General features: G+C 43.0%; 1 protein-coding gene across 2 annotated transcripts in view; it reads right to left on the bottom strand.

The window, feature by feature from the left end:
- Positions 1 to 32: 32 nt before the first annotated feature.
- Positions 33 to 27,805, bottom strand: part of htr2cl1 (5-hydroxytryptamine (serotonin) receptor 2C, G protein-coupled-like 1) — a 45,106-nt gene continuing 17,333 nt past the window's right edge. The window contains exons 1-7 of one of the 2 annotated variants that reach the window (XM_088989919.1): positions 18,161 to 18,490; positions 14,872 to 14,997; positions 12,418 to 13,043; positions 12,139 to 12,339; positions 11,343 to 11,618; positions 9,576 to 9,769; positions 33 to 4,125 (exon numbers count right to left, since the gene is read on the bottom strand). In XM_088989919.1, the coding sequence (XP_088846045.1) occupies positions 3,547 to 4,125; positions 9,576 to 9,769; positions 11,343 to 11,618; positions 12,139 to 12,339; positions 12,418 to 12,829 (1,662 nt within the window). In that variant the 5' untranslated portion in view covers positions 12,830 to 13,043; positions 14,872 to 14,997; positions 18,161 to 18,490 and the 3' untranslated portion in view covers positions 33 to 3,546. Of the gene's footprint in view, positions 4,126 to 9,575; positions 9,770 to 11,342; positions 11,619 to 12,138; positions 12,340 to 12,417; positions 13,044 to 14,871; positions 14,998 to 18,160; positions 18,491 to 27,805 lie in introns of those variants that run through there. The other variant, XM_088989918.1, reaches the window with a different exon arrangement.

The following is a 27,805-nucleotide window of genomic DNA, read 5'->3' on the forward strand; positions in this document are numbered from 1 at the left end:
TAAAGCACACATAACTTCCGGTGTGCTTTCACAATAACATAGATTGTAGAAATTATTTACCGAAGCGGTGAATTCGGTAAGCGCTTTGGTTTCATTATTTGTATGTCGTTCAACTACCAACGAACAAAATTAATAAATATTATATTAGTACATATTAGCAGTTTTTTTGCACGCAATGTGCCTTAATTCCTCATTTTACTAGGACCTAAATGAAAAATTTTAACGTTATTTTTTTGTGTGTAGATTGTTTAATTAGAGACATCCTATTCATGGTTGTTTGTCAAAATGAGTATGTGTGACGACGTCAAACGCCGGATGCGCGTAAAACTCTATGACGTCAGCGCTGCCTTCATTTATAGCGGCGTCCAATCAAAATGACGTCACGTGATTTGGCGAGTGTCTCAAATGATCTTCGAGGGTGATTTATTTTTACTACCACAACCTTGAAATGTGAAAATATCAAGTGAAATTTCATAACGGAGAAACATCACGTAATGCCAAGAAGCATATGGGTGGTTATAACTGAAATGTATTATTATCTCTCTCTCTCTTGTCTTGGCAGTCCATCGAAGTCGAACATTGGATTGGATTGGATTGGATTGGATATGCCTTTATTAGTCTCACAGTGGAGAAATTTACATTTCACAGCAGCAAAGTGATGAAAGGAACATGACATAGCTTCCATTCTTATGTGGGGTATTGGACAGTGGTTATTGTTGCTGGCGGCGATCATTATATTATTAATATATTATTATTGTTGGTAATATATTACTACTATTATTCTTCTTATTATTACTATTAATATTATGTAATGTCGCCACATGGTGTCAGTGTTGCGTCACAAGTAAAATTCTTGCTTCGCTCTCCGCGGTGCTGATCCGCTCAATTCTATCCTGGCGGAATGAATTCAAGATGTTTTAAAGGACAACCGACATCACTTTTTTTGTTTCCTAACTGACATCAGAAAAACGTTTTATAGCATCTAAAATACCCAAAACACGCAGGGTGATATTTTTAGTCAAATTCAAAACACCAATAAAAATGACTTAGAGTGTGTCCAAAATCTGCAAAAAATTGAGCTGCGAATTGGGCATTTTCAGAAAGTCCCGCCCCCAGCTAGTGACGTCACGCCAGGACGTCTTGCCTTGCTCGAGAATCAAAACAATGGCTTCAGATTCGGAGAATATGCCTTCTTGTTATACATCCAGTTATGAATATGATTCAAATAGTTCTGAAGAGGAAAGTATACATGTTTGCAATCGATTAAAGAAGGTCTTCAGAGTCATTTTGAGCGATCAAGACTGATGTGTAGTGTCACAGAAAATACAGAAGATGGCGGCAGAGCTCCGTTGAAAATAGGTTTATCTTTCAGCTTGGAAGAGTTGTCTCGGTGTAACATACAACGATTCACCATTGCGTTATTTATGTGTTTTCCTTCTAATCTCGCAATCAACACGTATCAACACGAAGTTTTCAGACCAAACAAAGTACCGCAAAATGCATTGAGGTGATGCAAGGTATGTCCTTTCTCAGTCAGGGGCGTTCCTTCAGTGACGTAGGGTGAGGACTCGTCACCGACTCAAAAACAAGACTTCCGGAATATTCAGCGCGAGACGACGAATTTGAAGTGAATTTACAAAGTATGGACACAACTTGTCCGGGGGAGTCCGGTGTCCTTTAATATTTATCTCTTACTGTCAAAACGTTGCAGTAAAATTATCATGAAATCATCTGAGTGCTCAGAGTTGCTATTGTTTTTACTGTGCATATGCAAAATAAACATTTGAAATAAAAAACGGAATTGTTTCGACTGTTTCTTGAAAAAAAATAGAGCAGCTTTGCAAAAGTTGACATACAGCATATTGAATCAGTTTTTAAACAACAAATAAAAATTCAGTGTCCCCTCAGTGTAAAACGTTTTAGGATTGTGAGTTGCACAAAAGTCAAAAGACATGTGGCTATGCATTAGAATTTTTTTAATCAAATTGCAGCACCCCGGTTGAAAGAAACAGAACGAGATATTTGCCCAGTGAAAGTTCACCATCAAAAGAAAAAAAAAATGCTGGCGATTTCCTGGTTGTTTACAGGCAGAGTTGAGGATATATTTGGGCACGTATCACGGGTGTAGCCATGCTCATATGCAAATGAGTAATCATTTCAAAATGAGATTGTTATGTTATTTGATGTTTTGGCGAGTTATACTGAGGTCAAACATCGCACACGGCACCTTGAGAGACAACAATCCAGCTTCACCTTGCGCAATTTTTTTGTTGCCTAGCAACAAAAAAAGTGATGCAAGTTTCGATTGAAGGACACACATTAACACTCTTCTTACAAACTGTATGTCTTCTCTTTGATGACATAGACGGGGAAGATCTTAAATCTCGTTTCATGAAAAATCTTTGGATCACTCTGATGGATTTGGATTCCGAATTATTTAGAAAATATCCGAATTTCGGATATCTTCTCTCAAACGCTGTGATTAGGAGATTATTTTGAGATGACACAGTTTAGGATAGTTTTTCCAAATAAACTATTTTGGATCAAATCAAATGTTGATCACGACATTCACAGGCTTTGACATCCTCACCCAACTCTGCCAGTAAACCTCGCTCGATACTTTGAGGTAAAGGTCGAGGACTTCATCGTGACCTCCCTCATCCGTGCATGTGATCAAAAGGGGATAGAATGGGCCAAGACGCACCCCATCATCGTCAAAAACATACACACTTGATATGCTTATATCTCTACCTGATGTCGAAAAAAGCGCATTGTCGCAAAATGAATGAGGCTGACCTAGAAGAAAATTTCTATGTTCATCCTTGATTGCATTCAAAAAGCCTGTGCCACTATGAAATAACCTTTGACCTCTAGGTTGCCAATTTTATGGTTGCAAACGCGACTGGATCATTGAGGAAGACACACACACACACACACACACACACACACACACACATATATATATATATATATATATATATATATATATATATACAGTAAAGTCTCGTTATATCGATATCGGATATATCGATAGTCCCGGTTATATCGATACTATTTCTATGCACGCACGGAGAAAATTACATGCAAACAGGGTCGGATATATCGATAGTCCCGGTTATATCGATATTTTTTCGGACTCCCTTGAATATCGATATAACGATACTTTACTGTATATATATATATAAAACACACACGCCTGTGTGTGCATATACGTACTGTTTAGCACATGGGTGTGTGCATGCATGTTTGAGTGTGTGTGAGAAGTGTCTCAACAACCTAATCGTGAAAATTTCCTTTCCTTGGTTACGTCTTAAAACACACACACACACACACACACACACACACACACACACACACACACACACACACACACACACACACACACACACACACACACACACAGATTTTGGAGGGCGCACATGGCCACTGGATGGCGCTGTCAGATCAGCGGTTGTCCTACTACATTCGATTTCAGGCCGGCTTCCAAGATCTGGATGAACCCTCCTCCACGTTTCAGGCCGGGCTAAAAGTCCGTGTCCCAAAATGTCACACGCTGCTGGTGTGAAACGTGGAGGCAGGGCAATAGCTGATGAGCGACAACTCCTGTTCCTCAGTATCGGCCTCGGTTTCGGAGAAGGCTCCCCCAACGACGTGGGACTCTGAGAGACTGGGCGCCGCGCCTCTCGCCGTTCGTGTCCCTTCGTCGGTGACGCCCTCCGGGTCCGGCGTTGGCTGCCCGCCGTTTCGAAAGTTAATTTCGCGGCCCCGTTGGGCGCAAGTCTTCCTGTGGCCGTCCACCAGGAGCGGCGTGACGGCGTGCGAGGACGGCGGTGGGGCCAGCAGCGGGTTCTTCAAGACCTGTCCGGCCCCAACCACGTTGGGATTGGCGCCCACGTTGTAGCGACAACGGATATACCTGGAGAAGGCTCTCCTATAGGTCTTGTTGAAGAGCGTGTAGACCAGCGGGTTGACCCCGGACGAGATGTAGCCCACCCACACAAAGACGTTGAGGAGCTCGTGAAGCAAAGACTCGCCGCAGGAGGCGCCGCACAGCACCAAAGTGACGTTGGTGATGAAAAAGGGACACCACATGACAAGGAAGAGGAAGAAGACAATTCCCAACACCTGGAGACAAACAGCAAAAGGGGACGATAAAGAGGAGGTAGAATGATAAAAAGATGAGTGGATGGAGAGAACACTGCATTACTCGTAGTAGCCACGAGGGGGCAGTAATATGTTCAACCGACGGCGTTTCGACAACACCGAAGAAAAAGACACCTTGAAGAAGATACGAGGGCTCTTGAAGAATTTCTCTTCAAATGTTGCCTCGGTTTCCTTGAAAAACGTAATTTAGTTTGACTGATTACTTCTTACAGAGTGAGACAAGTTATTTCTTTAGGGGCTGAGAAAAATAGTGTGAATTTACAAAATAAAATCTGTTTTTTTTTTATATAGTATCTGAATGCAGATGGTTTTATTTTGTGCAACCACTTGACAAAAAAAAATGCAGTAAACATTCCACAGCATATGCTTTTTTCCCCAGTGCAACACAAAAATGATAAACAGCTTTGCCAGTGCTTGATTAGAAGTTACATTTATTTTGTAAATAAATGCATAACTTCATCTGTGCTGTATGTCATGCATATTAGCATATTTGACAATAAAGCTGCCTTTGACTTTGATAAGACAGAGGGGTTCTCCTGACTCTACAGAACAGTAGTAGGCTATTTATTATAAAATAAAATGAAGACAACTTCTCAAAATATCACTTTTATGTAGGGTGACAAAGTCATTTTTTGTCACTGGCCACATTGAAGTTAAGGTTTACTTTCAGGGGCCATTTTGAATTTGAGGAAGCCATTTAATCTCCTCCACATATTATGTATGGAGTGAACAACAAATTGACGAATAACTAGTTTTCAAATTTGATGTGAAAAATAATGACTGTTGTTGTGGTTTACATACGACAAATTGAAATTTTGGTTTGGACAACTTTCACAAGTTTGATTTGCTTTCGTGGGCTTGTTGCGTCACACGAGTGTATGATTTTGAAGTGCGCCTTTCAAAATCATACACTCGTGTGACGCAACAGGGCTCCCCTCCTGGATCCAAAGTCGGTGAAAACGATGAAGGAAAAAGAAATAAAAACAAAAGTAATTCTGCGACATGGTGAGGCTAGGCAAGATGACGGTCACCTGGCGTGGCAGGCGTCGGTTGGGAGGTTGCCGAGGAGGTTTCGTGGTGCCTGAAGTCGTTGTACGGGAGCACGAGTGTATGATTTTGAAGTGCGCCTTTCAACACTTTCATGTCTTTCAATTCCTTGATCTCCTTGATGTGCGTATCACCCTGACGCATAGCACACGCTTGCAAATTGTATAAAAGAAGCTGTCGCGGGACAGAGAGATTGGGCGAACCACGGGGCAGAATCATCTCGGACTCACAGGCCCAAAGAGACTTGCACGGACCCGCTCAGGCGCCCGGCTCGCGCCGGGCGTCGGACGGACATCACGGCACGACTTGCTCAACTCCACGCCACGATCAAGCTCTGCGCGTCACCTGCCTGGGAGATCTGACAACGAACCTACTTACAAATAAAGAGAACCATCAAACTCTTTATTGGCGAGCCAGCCAGGAGCATTTTTTCCCTCCTCCTCAGCCCAATCAACTCTCCAAATGGAAACACCCAGATTTCCCAGCCGCCCGTGAACCCGGCATGTTCACAGCAAGACCCCTCAAGCCGAGCTCCCGATGGACCGCCACCACCCGTGGGCGCCCCGACCCCACCGTGAAACCTGCCGCACCCTGATGGCCGACATCGTCCAATTCGCCTGGCGACTCTGCAACTAGCTGCATCGTATATGTCCACGATCGCACATCGTCGGACATCGCTTATGTCCACGATCGGACATCATATATGTCCACGATCGGACATCGTCGGACATCGCTTATGTCCACGATCGGACTTCGGGAAGACGCTTCATGGCCGACACGGCCGCCGACGTCAGCGTTCTTCCTCAGCGTCCTGCAGAGCGCCATGGCAGCGCGATCAACGCCACCGTCGGCGATGACCCGCCTGTCCGTGCCCGGCAGCATGGCCAACCCCACGCACCTTCGTCCTCACAATCCCTCATTGATTCTCCGATTTGACCGATCCCAGCCGAGCAACTCACGGTGAGAAGACCTTCCGGCATCGACTCGACGGCCGCGAGGAAAGTTTCCATCGATCGACTCAAACTGGCAGTCGTAGGGCACTCTTTGCCGTGCTCCCGTACAACGACTTCAGGCACCACGAAACCTTCTCGGAAACCACCTCACCGACGCCTGCCATGCCCGGTGACCGTCATCTTGCCTGGCCTCACCATGTCGCAGAATTACTTTTGTTTTTATTTCTTTTTCCTTCATCGTTTTCACCGACTTCGGATCCAGGAGGGGAGCCCTGTTGCGTCACACGAGTGTATGATTTTGAAGTGCGCCTTTCAACACTTTCATGTCTTTCAATTCCTTGATCTCCTTGATGTGCGTATCACCCTGACGCATAGCACACGCTTGCAAATTGTATAAAAGAAGCTGTCGCGGGACAGAGAGATTGGGCAAACCACGAGGCAGAATCACATCAGAGTCATCTCGGACTCACGCCCGGCTCACGCCGGGCGTCGGACGGACATCACGGCACGACTTGCTGGACTCCACGCCACGATCAAGCTCTGCGCGTCACCTGCCTGGGAGATCTGACAACGAACCTACTTACAAATAAAGAGAACCATCAAACTCTTTAGGCTGAATGAAACGATGTGCTGGGCCAGATTTAGCCCCTGGGCCTTGACACCTGTGATATTGGATTGGATTTACCTTTATTAGTCTCACAGTGGAGACATTTACATTTCACAGCAGTAAAGTTATGAAAGGAACATGAAAGGAATGAAAGAAGAAAAGGTCGACAATCTGTCCCACACTCCAAAAACATGCATGGCTGGCAGATTGACCACTCCAAATTGTCCCCAGGTGTGAGTGTGAGAGTGACTGTTGTACGTCTTTCTGTGCCCTGCGATTGGCTGGCAACCAATTCAGGGTGTCCCCCACCTCGTGCCCGAAGACAGCTGAGATAGGCTCCAGCACCCCCCCGCAACCCTAATGAGGGATAAGTGGTACGGAAAATGGATGGATGGATGGATGTCTACAATGAAAACAATGGCGTATTAAAGGACAACCGACGTCTCCGGACAAGTTGTGTCCATAATTTGTAAAATGGCTTCAAATGACTTCTACTGAGTGTATTTTACCGAGTCCGTACGTGACGTCACTAAAGGACCGCCCTTTACCGTAAAAAAGACGCATTGTAGCGATCCTTCCATCACGTCAATGCATTTTGCTGTGCTTGTTTGGTCTGGGGACCTCGTATTGCACCGAAAAGCCGCCAGAAGGCCAGAAGAGGGCGTCCAAGCGCCATATAAGGAATTTATCAGCCTGTGGAAACGGAGGTGGCCACAAGAGGTTGCCATTTTGTGCCTCTTTTTTTGGGTGAGTGATTTTCCACCAATGTTACCTCAAAATGGCACAAATAAATCATATTCATAACTGGATGTTGAATCATATTCATACCTGGATGTGTAACAAGAAAGCATATTCTCTGAATCTGAAGCCATTTTTTTGATTCTCCAGCAATATTAGACGTCTTGGCGTGACGTCACGAACTGGGGGCGGGACTTTCTGAAAATGCCCAATTCGCAGCTCAATTTGTTGCAGTTTTAGCACACATTAAGTCATTTTTATTGGTGTTTTGCATTTGACTAAAAATATCATACTGCGTGTTTTGGGTATTTTAGATGCTTTAAAACGTTTTTCTGGTGTCAGTTAAAAAACAAAAAAGTGACGTCGGTTGTCCTTTAAATGTATTCAACATGATGTTGCCGAGCAGCTGCACAAAATGAAATCTGGATACAGTTACATTTTTTTTAATCAAAGTATTGTCTATGGTAAATAATATGATGTTAAGTATTTGATTTTTTTTTCCCATATGTATTTAACTGAGCGGTTCATTCTGCCAGTGCATGGTTATTTTCTTTTAATCCCACAAGGCATAAAAGACCACACATTCAATACTCGCCTCAAGGACAGCTCATGAAAAATTCCATGCACGTTGGGTGGCTTGCTTTAATTATAGCGTTGATGTCTTTGCCTGTGCTCAACTCCTCTGCGACCAATGACCAGTCAAATTGTATTTTATCATCTGATGATTATATTGCAAATTCATCATTTAGCCCTACACACGAGGGTGGAGTTGAAATAGGGTGCCAGAAATCTTCTCCTTGAGATCCCCTATAGAACCTCTTTTACATGTTTCCCTCCTCGAAAACATCCAATTGGCCTGGATCATTTGAATCAGGTGTGTTGGAGGTATGAGACATCTAAAACAAGCTGCTTCAGGGTTTTCAGGTCCAGACTTGGAGATCCGTATATAAATGAAGATGCATTATATTGTATCGTAGAAGGTCCTCCCGGTTCAAGGTGTACATCGTCCATTATTTTGTTCCTCTTGCACAAGGACCCGAGTTGACAGAGCTTTAACCTTCATCAACCCCCGTGGAATCAAATTTAGTCAAAAGACATAATTACAGCATATATAAGATTTAAAGGACAACCGACGCCTCCGAACAAGTTGTGTCCATAATTTGTAAAATCACTTCAAATGACTTCTACTGAGCGTATTTTACAAAGATTCCACCGCATATAGCTATATTTTATGTTTTAACACTGAATATTCAGAAAGTCTTGTTTTTGAGTTGATGACGATGCCTGACGTGACGTAACATCTGGAACGCCCCTGACCGAGAAAGCGACACACAATGCATTTTGCGGTACTTTGTTTGGTCTGAAAACTTCGTTTTGATCCGTGTTGATGGCCAAATTAGAAGGAAAACAGAGTCAAACGCGATGGTGAATTGTTGTGTGTTCCACCAAGACTACTATTTGATATTCGCTGACACAAATTCCCAGCAGAAAAATCAGCCCATTTCCAATGGAGCTTGGGCGCCATCTTGTGCATTTTATGGGACGCTACATCGATGTCATTGACGGCTCGAATTGATATGGGAGGACTCCTTTACTCGATTGCAAACATTTATGCTTTCCTCTTCAGAACTATTTGAATCATATTCATAACTGGATGAGTAACATGAAAGCATCTTCTCAGAATCTGAACTCCATGAGCCCATTGTTTTGTTTCTTGAGCAAGGCAAGACGACTTGGCGTGACATTACGAATTGGCGGCGGGACTTTCTGAAAATGCAATTCACAGCTCAATTTGTTGCAGGTTTAGCACACATTAAGTCATTTTTTATTGGTGTTTTGCATTTGACTAAAAGTATCAGCCTGCGTGTTTTGGGTATTTTAGATTCTATAAAACGTTTTTATGTCAGTTAGGAAACAAAAAAATGGTGTCGGCTGTCCTTTAAATTGGAGGAAGAACAGGTGTAAAAAAAGGGAAAAATATAATGAGAAGTCACATACAATCCGTACCCTCCTCAAACGGAACCATTTTAAGATCAAATCTTACGAGAACAGATAGTCAACCTCACCTTAGAAGCTCGCCTCTCGTTCTTGATGGCCTGCATCATTCCCCGTCGCCCATGGCAACCGGCAGGGTCACTCCGTCCGGGGCCGGCGGCAGGCGAGCTGAGCTGCGACGTGGCCTCTGAGCCGGGAAGGATGCTGATGCTCTCCGACGCGGAGACGCTGAGGAGGATGCCGGCTTCGGGCGGCGGCTTTAGCTCTGTTTCGGGGGAGGCGGCCAATTTAGATGTCTTCTTTAACATTTCAATCAACAGTTGCAACATTTATTATTAGCAAAAGTCCATGTCACTGCTATTTATTTTTTTTTAACTGTGAATGCTCAGGCGATTCAAGTCAAGTTGACCAAGTACTTGATGATGTAATTTTTTTTTCAATAGGTGCCGTTTCAAATGCTGGCTGTCTCCTTCACTCTCCCAGCCATCCTTGGGTGCACAGTCTCCGCCCTGACCCCTTCAGCCAATCATACTTGTACATTGACATTCTGACACCTTCATGGCTTGGCTTTGAGTCAGCCTCATAAAACTCTCCACACCAATTCGCATGACAACTGCAGGGTCACTACAGAAAACAATAGAGTCAAATGTCAGTTTTCGACCATAATCGGTTGAAGAAACCTGTTCAAAACCCGATTTGGTTGAAAAACCGAAACATTTCCATTTACAATCAATGTAATCAATGTCTGCTTTTTTATATTGTGATTGAACAATGTAAACCGCCTGCTCACAATGGAAGGCTACACGAGGATAATGCGTCAGTCACGGTAAGACGTGAGACACATGGGAGTGACGTATAAGGAAGCGAATTGGAGTCCAGTGGTGCATTCAGCGGCACTCAGTTTGATCGAGAACTGATTGTTGTAAACCGAGGCATAAAAAAAATCAAACATTTTTTGCCCTTGAACCGAAATATTTCCCATTATAATCAATGTCTGCTTTTGGTTATTTGTATTTTTTTCCGTCATTGAACAATATAAACCACCCGTTAACAATGGAACGGTACAGGTGGAAGTGATTTATAATGAAGAAGGGGAGATAAGTGGTGCAGTCAGGTGTGCTTAGTGCATGCACGGTTTTTGGTTGTGAACCAAGGCATAAAAAACCCAACATATTTGTCGAGAAACGAAACATTTCCCATTATAATCAATGTAATCAATTGTTAATTTTAATTTTTTTTTATCGTGATTGAACAATACAAACCACCTGCTCACAATGGAACACTACACAAAGGAGGTAACAAGAAAGCGGAAGGGATTCGAGTGATGCAATCAGATGCGTTCAGTTTGGTTGCGAACCCATTTTCGGTTGTAAACCGAGGCATTAAAAAAATTGGTCGAGAAACGAAACATTTCCCATTATCAGCAAAGTAATCAATGTCTGCTTTTGTTTGAATTTTTTTTTAATCTTGATTTTTATCAACAAATTGCCTGCTCACAATGAAACGCTACACAGGAAGTGACATATCAGGAAGCAGAAGGGAGTCAAGCGGTGCGTTCAGGTGCTCTCAGTTTGGTCCATTACTGATTTTCGGTTGTAAACCGAGGCATCAAAGCACTGAAACTTTTGGTCGAAAATTGAAATGGTTGAGAACTGTTGTTGGTTTATACACCTGTGTTAGATAAAAAATAGATTTATATATACACGGATGTATCTGTGAGACCACGAAGGTCTCTGAGATTTGATGAGAGAGGTGGAGGTCGGGCCAGCCTTAGAAACGGAATCTGCCACCTGGAAGTGTCCTCCCGCTTATTGCAAGGTGGTTTATTGGGAGCTCACCTGGTGGGTCTGGCAGGTTCTGGGGGGTGTTCACATGGATCTCCAAAGCAGGGGGCTGCTGCGGAGAAGCCTTGGCATTACACAGGAAAACCGTAGCCTGCCTCTGCAGGACTTGGATGGTGAGGCCGTACGTCACCACCATGATGACCAGCGGGATGAAGAAGGCCACGAAGGAGCCAATCAGGATGAAGCGCTCCTCGTTGAGCACGCAGCTGCCGTTAACGAAGACCTTGTCCTCATTGTGGAGGCCGATCACGGGAATGGGCATGGAGACACCTGCAGAAAAAAAGTGCTTCATCAGCAACGTCAAGCACTTCATTTACAAGTTGAAACACTCGGAGAAGATTGTTTTGGTACATCTCCTCACAATAAGTCAACCGTTTGTGAAAGATTTCTGGCACTGTTTGCTCGCCAATACACACGCGCTCGCACGGGAGAAGAGAGGCTTAAAATGTTCCTTCTTAACGAGACATTGAGGTGTTTTGGTTCACTTTGGCTGCTTCCAAGCCAATTTTGTCGTCTGGAGTGCCCGGCGCGGGCATTAAAAGTGCATTTTCAAAAGACTCATTGCACTCCTTCTCTCTTGTTAGTGTGTAATTGATGCTTCACCAGGGAGAGCTTTTTTTCCTTTCAGATGTCATGATGTGGAGTAAAACGCCGCTGCATATGAATTATGGATTGATTAAACTCTGACTGAGTTCCTCGCATAAGAATAACGTTCGCAGGGGTGAATGGTGTGAAGGCGAGTAAAATGGTGAGAACGATGGAAGGAAAGAAATCATCAAGATATCAATACCAATGGATATGGTCCACACGGCGGCAATCTTCATCATGGCTTTTGTCCTGGAGTTGAAGCGGCTGTGCTCGATGGGGTTACGGATGGCGACATAGCGATCCAGCGAAATGGCGCACAGGTGCATGATGGAAGCGGTGGAGAAGAGCACGTCAAGATAGATCCAGATGGGGCACAAGTTGCTGGGAAGAGGCCAGGCGTAATCTGCTTTGACGACGACAACAATAAAAAGTGAGACCCGGAGAGTGAAAGATTTTACAGTTTCGGGTCATGCAGACTCACCGTAGAGGATGTTGATGAGGGAGATGGGCATGACCAGGATGCCCACCAGCATGTCGGCCACCGCCAATGACCTCAAGAAGAAATTGGTAGCATTTTGGAGCTTCTTCTCCAACGACACGGCAAGGATGACCAGGATATTGCCGCCGATCGTCAGCGCAATAATGACCAGGATGAGTAGCGCTGGCCAGTTCTTCTCCTTCATGGCCGAGGTGGCGATTCCCTCTCGTGTCAAGTTGCTCACAACGGCACTCACGGGCACCGCCATACCGGCGCCGCCGCCTTCCGCCAGGCTGTGGTTGAGCTCCGGCGAGCCGTTTCTCGGCCAGGACATCCAGCTCGTGACCTCAGGGGAGGCGGCGGCGGTGGTGGCGGTCCCATAGCCTCCGAGGGGAGCTGTCGCCAGGCTGCCCATAGCCAAGGAGAGAGTCTTAACGCTTCGGAGGTCGGAGAGGCATCAAGGGAGACTCACTTGGCAGGTTTAGAGGGGATTTTAAAAACAAGGACAGGCAGGTTCAAGCTCAACTCCCTCCTTCTGGATCTTAGAAGTGGACGAGTGGTGTTCATGACATTGTGTTTCTATGCTTAGAAGATGCTTCCTCGATCTCATTTTTTAGGCGGGGACAAATCTGGGAACAGGATAAATAAAATGCCATTAATGTCTGAAATTCTGTGTGTTTTTATTTCCTAGATTCATGTTTCGCCTTGTCATCCCGTTTCGTCTTTGTTTGAGGAGTACAAGGGAATTTGTGCCACGTGTTGAACATGAAATGCTAACAATAACCAAAAAGTCACGTCGACTCCCTCCCACTGTCGTCTCCATTTCATGTGACCGCGTCGATGGTTACAGTGATTTATCCCGCTTCCTATCCAACCTTTTTTTTCTAAGCTGGAACTGCGGAGGATGTAGGTGAAGCCACACCGCCATCTCCATCTCCTCGTCAACACTTCGTGTGCCATCTGGGGCACTCAAAGGTGATTTCAGAGCCAGATGAGCTCTGGAAAGACTTGAATCCCCAAGGCACATTCCCGGTATGCCGTGGATGAAAATTATTGTGGGACACCCCAGACAGATGGCTGTAGATAAAAAAAAGTATGGCAGACGGAACGGTATGTTGCACCAAAGTAGTGAAAATATCAAGTTGCTATCGTTGGCAACAAAGTCCACCCACTCGGTTGGCCATTTAAGGACACCAGACTGCAGTTGTAAAGGGCCATGATTCATGTTTGTCAACATGAGCAAGTTCAAGTGTAAACAAACCAAGATGAATTGTACTTGGGCTTATTTTGTTGCTTTCAGTTCAGGATTGTAACGGTTAAATGTTTTGTTTTATTACTCCGGATACGGCGAAGATTCTCATTTGTAATGCAGACCTGGCCACCCAGGAAGATAAAGCAAAACAAAAGCTAATTGTAAAACAGAGATTGTAAATTGTCCGACGCGATGCATCGCCGCACAAGGTGAATGAAAGTCTCAAAAAAAAACCTGGACGTATACAGTTTCGCATATTACATATGGAGCGCACAGCAAATTAATGAATAACTAGTTTTCAAATTTGAAGTAAAAAATGACTGATATTGTGCTCTACATGGGACAATTTGACATTATGGTTTGGACTTTAGCAAGCATCATGGAATTTCGCAGGTTTGATTTGCTTTCGCGCGCAGAATAAAATGATGTGGCGGGCCAGATTTGGCCCCCGAGCCTTGACTTTAACACCTGTGATATGGACGATCTGTCTACAATGAAAGCAGTGGCGTATTTAATGTATTCAACGTGATGTTGCCGAGCAGGTGCACAAAATGAAATTTGGATTGGAGCCAGTTACATTTTTTTGAATCAATATATACATGGCACTTGATATGCTTGATTTGCTTTTCATTGGCCAAATAAAATGATGGGGTGGGCCAGATTTGGCCTTGACTTTGACGCCGGCGCCATAAATTATTAAAAACAGAAAGAAATACCCCAGGCACCGACATTCCCAAAAAATAATAATAATAATAATAATAATACACTAACACTTTGTAGGATCACATCTTGTAGTCTTTGAAAAAGAAAAAGATCCAATTTTATTTATTTATTTTTGGTTGTTCCACATTTGCTGCTCTGCTCTGGAAAACAGGAATGTGACTGAGCTGTTGCTTCTCGTAGTGCTTGGTGTTTACAAACTGGAAATATTTCCACATGATCACATTTTCCATAAAAGCCACTCAAACAACAGTAATAAAGAATAACAAAGGCGCAAAGCCCCATTGCTTGTTTTTTTTTTATTGCCTCACGTTTCTTTGAATCATCGTGACTATGTTATTGCCTTCATGCTTATTTATTTACATCCCGCTGTGGCCATGCATATCGAACGGATCAAGCTGCTTACCTATTAAAAACACGTCACACTCCAAACATGATTTATGACACGACCCTTGACAATTGGGGTTAATGGAATGGCTTCTCACCTTGGGGGACGTTATGAGTAAGTTTTCCTGTCGTCACCCGGCTCTTCTTGTCACGCTGCCGCCTCGCCGCAACCGTTGTCTTCTGTACACACCTCCGAACTAGCGGGATCACGGGTGTCCCTGTGCCTGCGGGGACACAAGGATCGTTTTTTGCTTATTTGAGTGCTTCTCAGGAGTATGGTGCAGCAAGATGCTCAAACATTCACTCCTTTAGATTCAATATATTTTTTCTCTCCTTTAAAATCAATCACCAGATTTCACCCCTTTCGAGATTATAAATTACTCCAGAGGAAAAAAAGAACAATATTTAACTGCCAGATGATGTGCAAAAATGTGTCCACACCAGTGCCAGGGTTTTGGTCATTTTCACTCAAATTGCATGACCCACAGAATATTGAGATTTAGGACTACATAAACATTTAATGCAGCGTAAGAAACCTTAGACTCTCTTCTTTCATCAGAAAAAGAGACTTATTTCCTAAGTTATATGGGTCTGGCGTTATCTGAGCTTGAAATGAGCGTGGCTGTAAAAAATACAATACAATACATATTTGATTTAACAACAGCTGAAGCAGTGACAAAGCGCGGACAAAAGGCAAATTATGCCCCCTCATGGAAGGGGAAAAACATTGCCAGACATCTGACCAGCACTTTATCGGCACCCCCCGCAAGAAAAACAGAGATTTGTGCTATTCTAGGTGGATGTAATTTGAGCCATGAAAAACAGCCGTTGCGACGATAGACTTCTTTGGGAGATACCAAATCTTCCGCAAGGCCTATGTAATCAAGGGTCCTTTTGTAAAAACTAAAAAATAAACTAAAAAAAACAAGTGTTTCGGTTGTAAAACAACTTGAGTAAATTGAACCGGATGTTCCAATGGGTTTACTGTAAAATACGAGACTTAAAAAAAATGAGTAAAGTATATATCGAGTGTGGTGTCCAGTTTTATTGGTAATATAAATAACATAGAATAGACCCCCCCCCCCACACACACACACACACATTAATTACATGCCCTATTTCTTCTGTGTATTCTCGTGGGGGGGGGGGGGTGGGTTATCAGGATGTGAAAGGTGCAGAATTCAGCTGTGTACCATTTTGTATTTTTGTGGCATGAACTGTTCATGAGTTGTATCCATGTGCTGGAGAACTGTAATAATATGTCACACTATGGGCTTTGTTCACCAATCAAGAGGTTGAATGTTTTGTATGAAGGTAGTGAAGCTTTTCAACAGTAAAAATCATTTTAGATCATTCTAGATGACTAGACTTGTAATCTGGGCAAAGTCAAAGTCAGCTTTATTGTCAAATATGCTAATATGCATGACATACAGCACAGATTAAATTAATTTCCTCTCCGACCCAGTGTGCAAGGCACTTATAACGTGGATAAAAAAGACAGACAATTGACAACGGACAATACATGTAATCTCTGAATGTAAAGTGAGGTAGCGTCGTATGTAAAGTGACGTAGTGTAGTAATGCAAAAACAAAAAAAAGGTTGAAATGAGGTCTTGCAGAAAAAAACAGAAAAAAATAGAGCAGCAAAAGCAGCTCATGTTAGCTTCATGTGAGACTATAAAAACTGCTCACAGATGTAAATGTGAGCAATTATTCATTGCTTGCCATTGACTGGCAAACAGTCCAGGTGGAACCTGCTTCTCAGCCACAGTCAGCTGGGAAAGGTTTCAAAAGCTCAAGCGCCGCCGAAATCAGCACAATAGAAAACGAAGAAATGGATTATATTACAACTGTTATGACATTGTGCCCACACGCCTCTCCACCCCCCCCCCCTCCCCAAACCCCAGGCCGCCAAGGCTATGAAAGTGTTCCATCACAGTCTTTGAGACTTTGAAGCGATGCTAACCTTTCGCAGTAAACGGGTACGTCTCTGCCTTGAGTGTGATCGCAGGTTGTGCTGCCGGGCAGAATGGAGCTCAGGGTGCGCATAACGTACAAAATCTTTGCCCGCCATAAACGGGTTCACTATAAATGCGAACAAGCACCTCTGAACGAGTTGATGTAGGAACATGTCGGGTCAAAGGGCTCCTTTTCATCAGCACTAAGCCAGACGGCCACCTAATGGACCGCGCAGATGGAATGACATTCCACTCCCGCCGCGGGCAGGGAGGATTGTGTGAAGCTTCTTTACAACGTATTGCATCTGGACAAGAGGTTAGCAGATGTATCGAGACTTGACATCACAATGAACTTTGATTAGAAACAAGCCGGTAAATGCAGGACGCACTTACGAAGCTTACCAAGCCGGAGGGACGATATGACATAAGATATGCAGAACATGACACAAGGACTACTACGCCTTGCGAGACGTGATGTAAGGTGACACACCAAAGATGACATGAAGGGCGAATGTGGCACGATGGAAAAGAGGATTCGAGACAAGTGGACTCATCTTGGGTGTTAGACGTTTTACCCTAAAAACGATATAACATGACCACATCCGAAGGTCAAGGTACTGTGAGATGATCTGACATTAGCGAAGCCCAAAAGGAAATGTAAAATTATATCAATATACACTCGTGAATAAAAACAGGAAAAATGGCCTATTTAAAGCAAACAAGATGTCGAGGAAATATATTTTAAATAAACAATTTAGGAAAATTGCGCAATCTTTTGGTGTGTTAAGTCCTTGACAGCTGTGTATGTCTGTGTGTGCATGTGAATGTGTACGCACTCGAGCAAGTGTTTGTGTGTACATTAAAAAAATCCACATTGGTAACTCATTCACTGCCATGCACGACTTTATTCGGGAATTATAAAGCATGACGTGCAGCGCCATTCCCAATTTTTTTTTTTTTTTTTTTTTTTTTTTGGTGGGAGGAGGTGCCGATAAAGCACTGGTCAGACCTCTGTCAATTTGTCTATGTTAGCGCTTTGTGACAGCTTCAACTGTTGTTAAAGCGCGATATAAATCAATATGTATGTATGTATTGTATTTTATTTTGTACGGCCACCCCCATTTCCAGCTCAGATACCTATAGACCCATATAATTCATGAATTAACTCTTTTTTTTCTGATGAAAGAAGAGAGTCGGAGTTTTATTACGCTGCATTGAATATTTATGTAGTCCTAAAACTCAATAATCTGCGGGTCCAGGGATTTGAGTGAAATGACAAAAACTCTGGCATGGAGTGGACACATTTTTGCACATCGTCTTGCTGTGAACGAGTTAAAATAGTATCTACGGTTTGGAAAGGCTCGAGATGGCTTTGTGTCAAAGCAGCACGAACAATCAAGAAAAAAAAAGGCAGATAAGCACAAATGACCTTCAGGCTCTCCGCTATTTCCCCACCCACACACGTCCAAGCTGTTAACGACGTTCCACGTTGATTTGCACGTGCACATGCTGCCAATGGGAATCGTTGGGGACTCTAACGTACGTATGCCGCAATGTCTCTCGATAGCCTTTATGCAATCATCTGGACTTAAAAGAAACAAGTCATAGCACGCCAGACGGAACAGTCGTAAACTCGGCTTGGAGAAAGAGGAGGGGAGACAGAGAAATGGCAAGGAAAAAAAACAAACAAAACAAAGAAAGGGTCACATCTGTTGTCGGGAAGGCTGTCAAGGTGCTCTTTGCCCTTGAGTGGGCAGCATCGCGCTCCCGCCATTCATCCATCCAAGCTTGCACTTGGCCATTCAAAGTGGAGGAAAACACTTTGTGCATTTCAATGGCACTTCTCCTCCCCGCTCCCAAAACAATTTTTGTGCTGCATGTGACAACTAGCAAACCTTGCTACGGGGCATTCATTTCCCGACAAGATAAATAACGAGCAAATGAAAAGTTGGGCTTCCATGAAATGAAATCCGTCGCAGGATGTCGTCTTATCGATCATCTTATCTGTTGTTACATGTGAACGAACACTGAAAGTACCATACATTTTTTCCCCCTCCGGACATATATACGAATGATTTGAGCTGGATCAAAGCACCCATTAGTTTGGCCCGCATCCAGAATATTTCAGGATAGGTTTAGGGTTCAAAGTCATCTTGTAGGTTTGACGGACGGCATACCAAGATCAACCAAAGGCATGTTAAAAGGGAGATGAGTCATCACCATAAAAAAAAAAAAAAAAAAAAAAAAAAAAAAAAAAAAAAAAAAGCTTTGGCCACATTCACGGCAATGTTCTCCTGTGGCTGTCAATGCTTTCTATTTGCCAATTAATGAATGGTCCAAGTTATTAAGAAATCTAATAATAATAATAAGAATAATAATAATAGCAATACAATATACAATAGCAATACAATAGCAAAATAACAATACATAACATTAACAAAAAAATAATTATACAATATATTTGTAATAATAATAATAATAATAATAATAAAACAATGAAAATAGAAATAAAATATGCAATATCAAAATAACAATAAATAACATTAACAACAAAAAATAACAATACAATACATTTGTTATAATAATAATAATAATAAGAAGAAGAAGAAGAAGAATAAAAAAATACAAATAGAAATACAATGTGCAATACCAAAATAAGAATAAATAACATTAACAATAAAAAATAACAATACAATATATTTGTTATAATAATAATAATAATAATAATAATAATAATAATAATAATAATAATAATAATAATAATAATAATAATAATAATAATAATAAATCACTGATTACTTCTATTGCCCCGAAGTAATCAGTGTACCAAAGTGCTAACATGGAAAAACAGCAAATGCTGCCCCCTCGTGGAAGGGGAAAAAACATTGCCAGAGGCCATGACCAGCGCTCTATCGGGATCCATGCATGAAAAAACAAAACCTGAACAAATTCGGTAATGGTGCTCCATGTCATATTTTCAATTCACAAATAAATTTGGGGATGGCTGTGAATGAGTTAATAATAATAATAATGCAATGTCTAAAAGTAGATCATATAAAATATTTCAGTGTGCAAATAAAGCTTTGATATCCTTCACGCGTTCAAACGCGACTTGGTGTCACGACAATTTTCAGCCTGTGCTCTTCATCAAATCCAAGCAATCAATACAAAATGCATTTCTTGCAATCACACATCTGTGCTTTTCAAATGTAAACGGCATGGATGATTGTTCGCCTTCGCCCAGCAGTCATCCCGAGCCAAGAAAATGTCAGCAGATGGAGCAGACAAAATGCTGAAAAGGATCCAGCTAGCCAACACGTTTGCATCATCCGTGACGCGGGAGCTTTATGTCAAGATAGCCATTTAGTGCTTTTCGGAGACATCCATTAGTGGTGATGAGGGTCATTTGGCCCGTTGCCCCACCACCAAATGTCACCCCCCTTTGCTTTACTATGCAATTGCAAGCCGCCCACTGGACGCAGTCACGCGCACTCCCTAATCCCAATTTGAGAATAATGTGCCAATCCTGCTTTTTCTCAAACGCAAGTAAAAAGTATCAATACTTGATGCCATCGCATCTCATAATCGTAATGAAAATGTGTTTTCTTTTCATCAAATAACGCAAACTTGCGCTGAACGGGACTACGTCTCACTCAAAAAGAAGCGAGCCAAGCAAGCCGGTAAAGAAAATCAATCCAAATGGAGCCAACAAAGCCTCGAGGCGCTCGAAACGAGGGCGGACGGAGCAAGGCGGGCATAATAGGCGGGCAGAATTTCCAATGATTGTCATTGCTGTTGTCGTCTGTCTTGAATGCTGAGCCTGCTTGCGGCCTTTAGCATGACGCTGCTAGAATGGATTGGCATCTATATCTGGTGCTTGTAAATCGCTCGAACTCATTGATACCTTTTAGTATTGCTGTAGACTGGGTGGTTTTGCTGCTCTGTGTGTTCAAGTAGCACTTGTTGGAAGGTCTATGATTAGCGTAAAATGTATTTTAGTTTATATTAGCCTCTCTGCTCTGTTTCCCGGTGTATGTTAGCATGAAGCTAGTAGACTACGGTGCGACATAACACGGTTCTGTTGAGCATTTGGTCTTGATATTTAGTTTGAGACAAATTGACGGTAGCTTCCACCTCAACTGAGAACGCTAAGCAGCTTGAAGCGAGCATAATTTTATTTAGCTGTTCATTTGGGGAAAGATGACAACTAAACAACGGCGCAGACTGAATACTGCACTTTTAAAAGGCATAAATTGAGTTGTGTTGAAAGTGTTTGGGAGAAACCAAACCGACCGGATATGTTTTTTTTTTTCTATAGTCTCTCCATATAGCAAACCTATTCCAAGTGGGTGTGGAATGCATTTCAGCGATAAACCCGGGGTTAACTGCAAGCGCACAAGAAGGTGATTGACCTTCACGCTCTTGCAGCTGGTGGAAGGGAGGATGTAAAGGATGGCAGAGGGGAAATAGACCAGGATGAAGGAGGAGGAGGCCGGACTGCCATATGAGGAGGGTCAGAAAGCACCTCCAGACTCTCCTAGAGGCTAAAGTCAGCTAATTAACACGAGAGAGGTGACCTCTCTCCTCTTCAATGTATGTCATCATGCGGAGCCGCAACATCACGTCTCCCATGACAAGAACGTCAGTGAGCGAGTGTCGGGCAGAGACTCGTACATGGATGAACGGGTTGGACCTCATCCATCTCACAAGCACATTTAAACCCTTTTACTGTCATTCCCAAATTTATTCTGGAATTGAAAAGTGTGACGTGGAGCGCCATTCCTGAATTTGTTCAGGTTTTGGTTTTTCTTGCGTGGGGCGCCGATAAAATTGGTCAGACCTATGGAAATGTTTTTCCTTTCGACGAGAGGGCAGCATTTGCCTTTTGCATTTGCCTTTTGTTAGCAATTTGTTACAGCTTCTGCTGTAACAAATTGCTATACAAATCATAATGTATTGTATTTTGTACAGCTGCCCCTATTTCAAGCTCAGATAACTCCAGACCTATATAACTTAGGAACTAACTCTTTTTTTCTGATGAAAAAAAAAGAGTCTAAGGTTTCTTACGCTGACTTGAATGTTTATGTAGTTCTAAAACTCAATATTCTGCGGGTCCTGGAATTTGAGTGACAATGACAAAAACCCTGGCACTGGAGTGGACCCGTTTTTGCACATGGTCTGGCAGAGAATGAGTTAAGATGCCACGAGAAGTCCGTGTATTTTTTTTCCCTGGATTGTTTCTTATTTTACTTACACAAACAGGTGTAAGTGGTAGCGTGCATAAAAGTATGTGCCCCTCCTCCCAACTCTCCTCACATTCCCTCGAAAATCATTCCAATTTCTGAGGTCTGATGAACCCGACACGCAAGTTTTTCTCGGCAACCACCGGTAACATCACTCAAGCAGACCGACAATGTGACCCCTCCTCCCCTAAATGCCACGGCAACAATTTCATTTTGTATGGCTATTCAGACTGTGATTCATCGAAAGGAACTTGAACCAATTCAATTAACATTTTGCAGGCTGTTTGTTTATAAAAGGCCAGTCGGGGATTCCAATTAATGGTAAACATAAACGTTTTCTAACCACTTTAGTGACTTGATTTGAAAGCAACTAGCAAGTTTAATTACTGCTTAAAAAAACAAAACTGAACATGAGAAGAATCCTTTGAACTTTTTTTTCAGAAAGGCCGTTCATCGCACTGAATTGGATTGGATTAGCCTTTATTAGTCTTGCAGTGGAGACATTTACATTTCACAGCAGCAAAGTGATGAAAGGAAGAGGGAAGGAAAGAAAGAAGTAGAAAAACAAAATACAGGACCTGCTGTAAAGGCAGCCACTCTGGCGGCGCCATCTTGTACAACAGATAATGTGACACAAGACAAAAGACAGAGACAGTCATTCAACCTAAAGCACTTTTTGCATCCTCTTTATTGTAAGAAGCAGTTCTAGATGAAAGAGGAGAGGATCAATAGGTCCTTTTCACCAGTGGATCAGGGACGACATGGGGAAATGTGCACGTCTGCTACAAACTAAAGGTTGAAAGCAAACACGAACATGTAGCATCCTTTGACGAAGAGATTGTCTCACATCTCCTGTCCCACGTAAATCCGCTTCAATTCCAAGCCGTGACAATTCCACATACGCATCGGCGCTCTGCGCTGAAGCTCATTTCTTCTCATCCGCAGACTGTACAACAGCACCAACCTTCCGCTGAACAAAGCGGAGCTGTGAAGATGCCTATTACAGGCACAAAAAAGCACAATGGCCCAAGAGCTGTTCAGACATGAGAGTCAAATGGCACCGACATTCCTCCTAATCAAAAAACCGTGCTGACATATGTGCGCTGCCAAAAAGGTGCAACCGCTCAGCAAAGTCTCCTCGATTACTTCGAAGATAGAAATTCGAACATGAAAGGAAAACGAACCAAGCACTCAAATTGTGTTGGCTAGAGACACGCTTAACGTTTGCGTTATATCGTGTCACCCGCAGCGAGACGCAAAGAAGCATCTTTGCGCTCACCGATTACGATGACGTTCGTGAATGGATTCAGACAATTCAGGAAGCCTGAATGTCATCTCAAGATTCACAGCTGACTCCACTCAACAATACTTAGACCCCTCCACTCCAAAAAGAGGACTGTTGCCATGGTGAACATGCAGTTAAGAAAAAAAATCAGAATTGGATGTGGCACTCTTCCACATTGCATCTCTCCTTGAGTGCTCGTGTGACATGAAAAGGACATCAAGCTACATTCTGGGGTTCTTTTTTTCTTTCCTTTTTTTAACGGTAAAACAAGTGAAAAGGGAAAGATCTGGAAAGTGACATCTCGTCAACATGCAGGTTGCCCGCCCGTCCGCCCGCCCGCACGAACACATCAGCTGGGCACGCGTTTTTTCTCACTTTGCTTGCTGATTGTTATTCGGCGCTCTTCATTGCTGCTGCAGTCATTCCTAGTCCTGCACCCGCATCTCATTGTCTTTATCTCCCACCGACACCATTATTTGCCCATTAAAATTCAGGATGACCTGTGTAATTGCCTCCTTGAGAGGGAGAAAAACAGAAGAGATGGAGAGAAAAAAAATAACACACACACTGCTGCATTCATGTGTGATTGTGCACGTCCACGTGGCAATGACCAATGAAAATGTATGTTACATGCAATCGACCACCAAGAGCACATCGCGCTGACGCAGACGACAGGCTGAGCGGAGCCCATCGGCGAGCCGATAAAAGCAAAGGTGCAGAATGAAAGACAAGCCAGGCGACGGGCAAGTTCTCCGCAGTGCTGCTGCAGTCCAAGTCAACAAGTGACAATAGGCACAAAGCAGGCTGGAAAAGACTCCAGTGCCTTACACTGGATGCTGAATGACACAACAAAGATTTGGGAAACTCTGGAAAAGTGAGAACATGAATTTCTCAATAGTATTCTTAAACAAATAGATCTATAAGAAGGTTTTCTCACTTTGCCATCTGTTTTAGTGCTTTTACAGGAATAACCAAGCTCCATCTATGAACTTGACAGCCCGTCGATAACTCAACTCTTATGTGGGAAGTCTCCACCAAAGACATGGCGATGAAGCAGATTTGGAGTAAAAATATTTGGGTGAGCAAATACATTCAAAAATAGCTGTGAGTACGTACTCACATTCTTGTTTAAAAGGTACTTACAAGTTAATTGCTACAACTAAATATAGCAGTTTCCATAATTCCGCATGGTGTTTACGCATTTACAAGCATTTTCCCGTGTATACGGCACACCCCGAATGAATTGTGTATTTTTGAACTTTTTACATATATAAGGCGCACCGGACTATAGGCGATGATTTACCAATCGAGGTATGGAAGTGTCTTGGAGAGGTGGCAGTGGTGTTCCTGACTGGGTAATTCAACAAGATCTTACATGGTGAACAGATGCCTGAAGAATGGAGACGAAGTGTACTCGTGCCCATTTTTAAGAACAAGGGAGATTGGATTGGATTGGATTGGATTTGCCTTTATTAGTCTCACAGTGGAGAAATTTACATTTCACAGCAGCAAAGTGATGAAAGGAATGAAAGTAGAAAAAAGAAATACATGAGCTGCTGGAAAGGCTGGAGATGTGCAGAGTTGTAGTAACTTCTTCTTTTCCTTTTGGCTTTTCCCCTCAGGGGTCGCCACAGCGAATCAATGTCCTCCATCTTTCCTGGTTTTGTGCATCCTTTTCTCTCACACCAGCTACCTTCATGTCCTCTTTGACAACATCCATAAACCTCCGCTTCGGTCTTCCTCTCGATCTCCTGCCTGGCAGTTCAAGGCTCAGCATCCTTCTCCCGATATAGTCGCTCTCTCTCCTCTGGACATGTCCAAACCATCTCAGTCTGGCCTCTCTGACTTTCTCTGCAAAGCCTCTAATATGAGTCGTCCCTCTAATGTACTCATTCCTGATGCAATCCAACCTGGTCACTCCCAAAGAAAACCTCAACATCTTCACCTCTGCTACCTCCAGCTCTGCTTCCTGTCTTTTCTTCAGTGGCACTGTCTCCAGTCCAAACATCATGGCTGGTCTCACCACCCTTTTATACACTTTTCCTTTCATCCTAGCTGAAACCTTTCTATCACACATTCTCCAGCCGCTCCAGCCTGCCTGGACACGCTTCTTCACCTCCTTTCCACACTCTCCATTGCTCTGGACAGTTGACCCCAAGTACTTAAAATCCTCCACCTTCTTTATCTCTTCTCCCTGTAGCATCACTCTTGCACTTGGATCCCTCTCATTCACACACATATATTCCATCTTGCTGCGACTGATCTTCATTCCTCTCCTTTCCAGGGCATAACTCCACATCTCTAGTTTCTCCGCCACCTGTTCCCCGTTCTCGCTGCAGATCACAATGTCATCTGTAAACATCATGGTCCATGGAGATTCTTGTCTAACATCGGCTATCAGCCTGTCCATCACCATAGCAAACAAGAAGGGGCTCAGAGCTGACCCCTGGTGGAGTCCTACCTCCACCTTGAATTCCTCAGTCACACCGACAGCACACCACACAAATGTCTTACAGTCATGATACATATCTTGCACCGCTCTGACATACTTTTCTGTCACTCCAGACTTCCTCATGCAATACCACAGCTGATTTCGTTGTTTGAGCCAAATTAGAATATGCATGTAGTACACCTTTAAATCTGGGCTGCTGAGTCAAAGTCTTTGTCTTTCGTCTCTCTTGCTAATTTGGGGCACACAAATATTTTCTGTGTCAAGAGCTGAGACCCAGAATTCTGCATTAGATCAATTGTTCTGAATAAATTATCTGTGACTTGCCGGCTTCTTTGGTGATCTCTCTCACAACGAACATGCCAATGTTAGGTTACAACGTTGCACAATAAGGTAAATATTTAAGTCCGTTCATAATATTTACAATTTTAAATATAACAGTAAAATGGTAATATTAACTTGTAATATTTTAACCTAACAGTATACATCAATTTTCTCCACATTTACATTTTTTTGTCATCCATTTGGTTAGGAACTACATGGTCCTGTGCGATTCCTCCAGTAGCACTGATGAACAACTTTCGCACCCTCCAGCATTTACATTTCCAATCGCAGTCTGAAAGCATAAATTCCCTAATATGTGGCCATTGCCGCATTTAATTTCATGACTGCAAAATGAAGACGCTGAGCACATAACGTGACTCCCGACATTATTACCTCATTTTTGTTGACGCTTTAAATCAGAAGTCATTTACATCACCTAATCAGGTGGTGAACAGAGCTTGCGAGGTGATCAGCCTCGAGCATTTATGTCCTCGACATATAGCTCAAGTAGCGAGCACATGGCGAGCGGTTCGGAGACAAAAAATAATAATTATAACTCATCGCATAGAAATGGCTTCAGTGCATTTGAAACCTCTCGTGTCCTAACATCCAGAGCCAACTGCTAAAAGACCTGCTGGCATCGGCCCAGGGTACAAATTCGCGACCTATGAGGATGAGAACTGATGCTGGACTCTTTTGGTGCATTGTGCCCCATCCTATAAGTCCAGAGCAATACATTTGCATTGGACCTATCAAATATTGACTCCAAAAGTAAAAAAGCAACCATCATACTTTTCCGTGTCACTGTTAAATTAGTTCTATGTCAGTCCATTTTGGCATTTTGGCATTTGTTGTACTACAACATCATCCCGCGACAAAGATGAAATTCTATAGCAGAGGTGTCAAAATCAAGGCCCAGGGCCAAATCTGGCCCGCCACATCATTTTGTTTGGCCCGCGAAAGCAAATCAAGCCTGTAAACGTCTGTGATGCTTTCTAAAATTTTGAACACAATTTCAAATCCCATGTAGACTGATAGAGAATACACAGAATAGAACATATCACATAAGTTTCATGCTTAGAAGGCCCACAATGGAAGCACAGAACATCTGGGATCAATCTGACAGTTTAACAGACACATCCTGGTAAACTGTCATCTTCATGGAGGAGATCTGGCCTTGGACTAATTTACTTCCTTCACAGGAAGAGCTCATTAGTCAGGTTACAAATCTATCAGTTCACGTACAGGACAACCAATTAAAATGTCTACATTCTGTTGTTTAATAATTGTTGGTGCTTGGGACGCCCAGGGGCGTGGCAAGAATCAAGTCAAATCAAGAAGACTATGTTTTACAAATGTTTCACTTAAATTTGCATATCCTCTCAATAAATAGCTTGGCAGAGGGCTGCAGAAGTTGGCCATCGGTCATGAATGGCTGCATCCACTGCCAGCAGTAAAAGACGAACTTCCTGTGTTCAAGCCTTCGTTCACAGTGTCCGACCGAACTTCTGACATAGACCACAATCACAGTCGTTATGTTTTACTTCAAATTTGAAAACTAGTTATTCATTATTTTGTGATGCGCTCTAAATGTAATATGTGGAAGGGATGAAACATTCTGATGGCTTCCCCAAATTCATAAGGCCCCCGAGAGGAAAACGTAACTACAATGTGGCCCGCGGCAAAAAATGACTTTAACACCCTTGTTCTACAGTATTTATAAAAGAATTATCACTGACAAACGGTTCTCTTTGCACGTTTTCTTGCGGGTGC

The sequence above is a fragment of the Hippocampus bargibanti genome, linkage group LG02, assembly GCF_051943395.1.
Source record: "Hippocampus bargibanti isolate YZ-2025 linkage group LG02, ASM5194339v1, whole genome shotgun sequence".
NCBI classification, from domain to species: Eukaryota; Metazoa; Chordata; class Actinopteri; order Syngnathiformes; family Syngnathidae; genus Hippocampus; species Hippocampus bargibanti.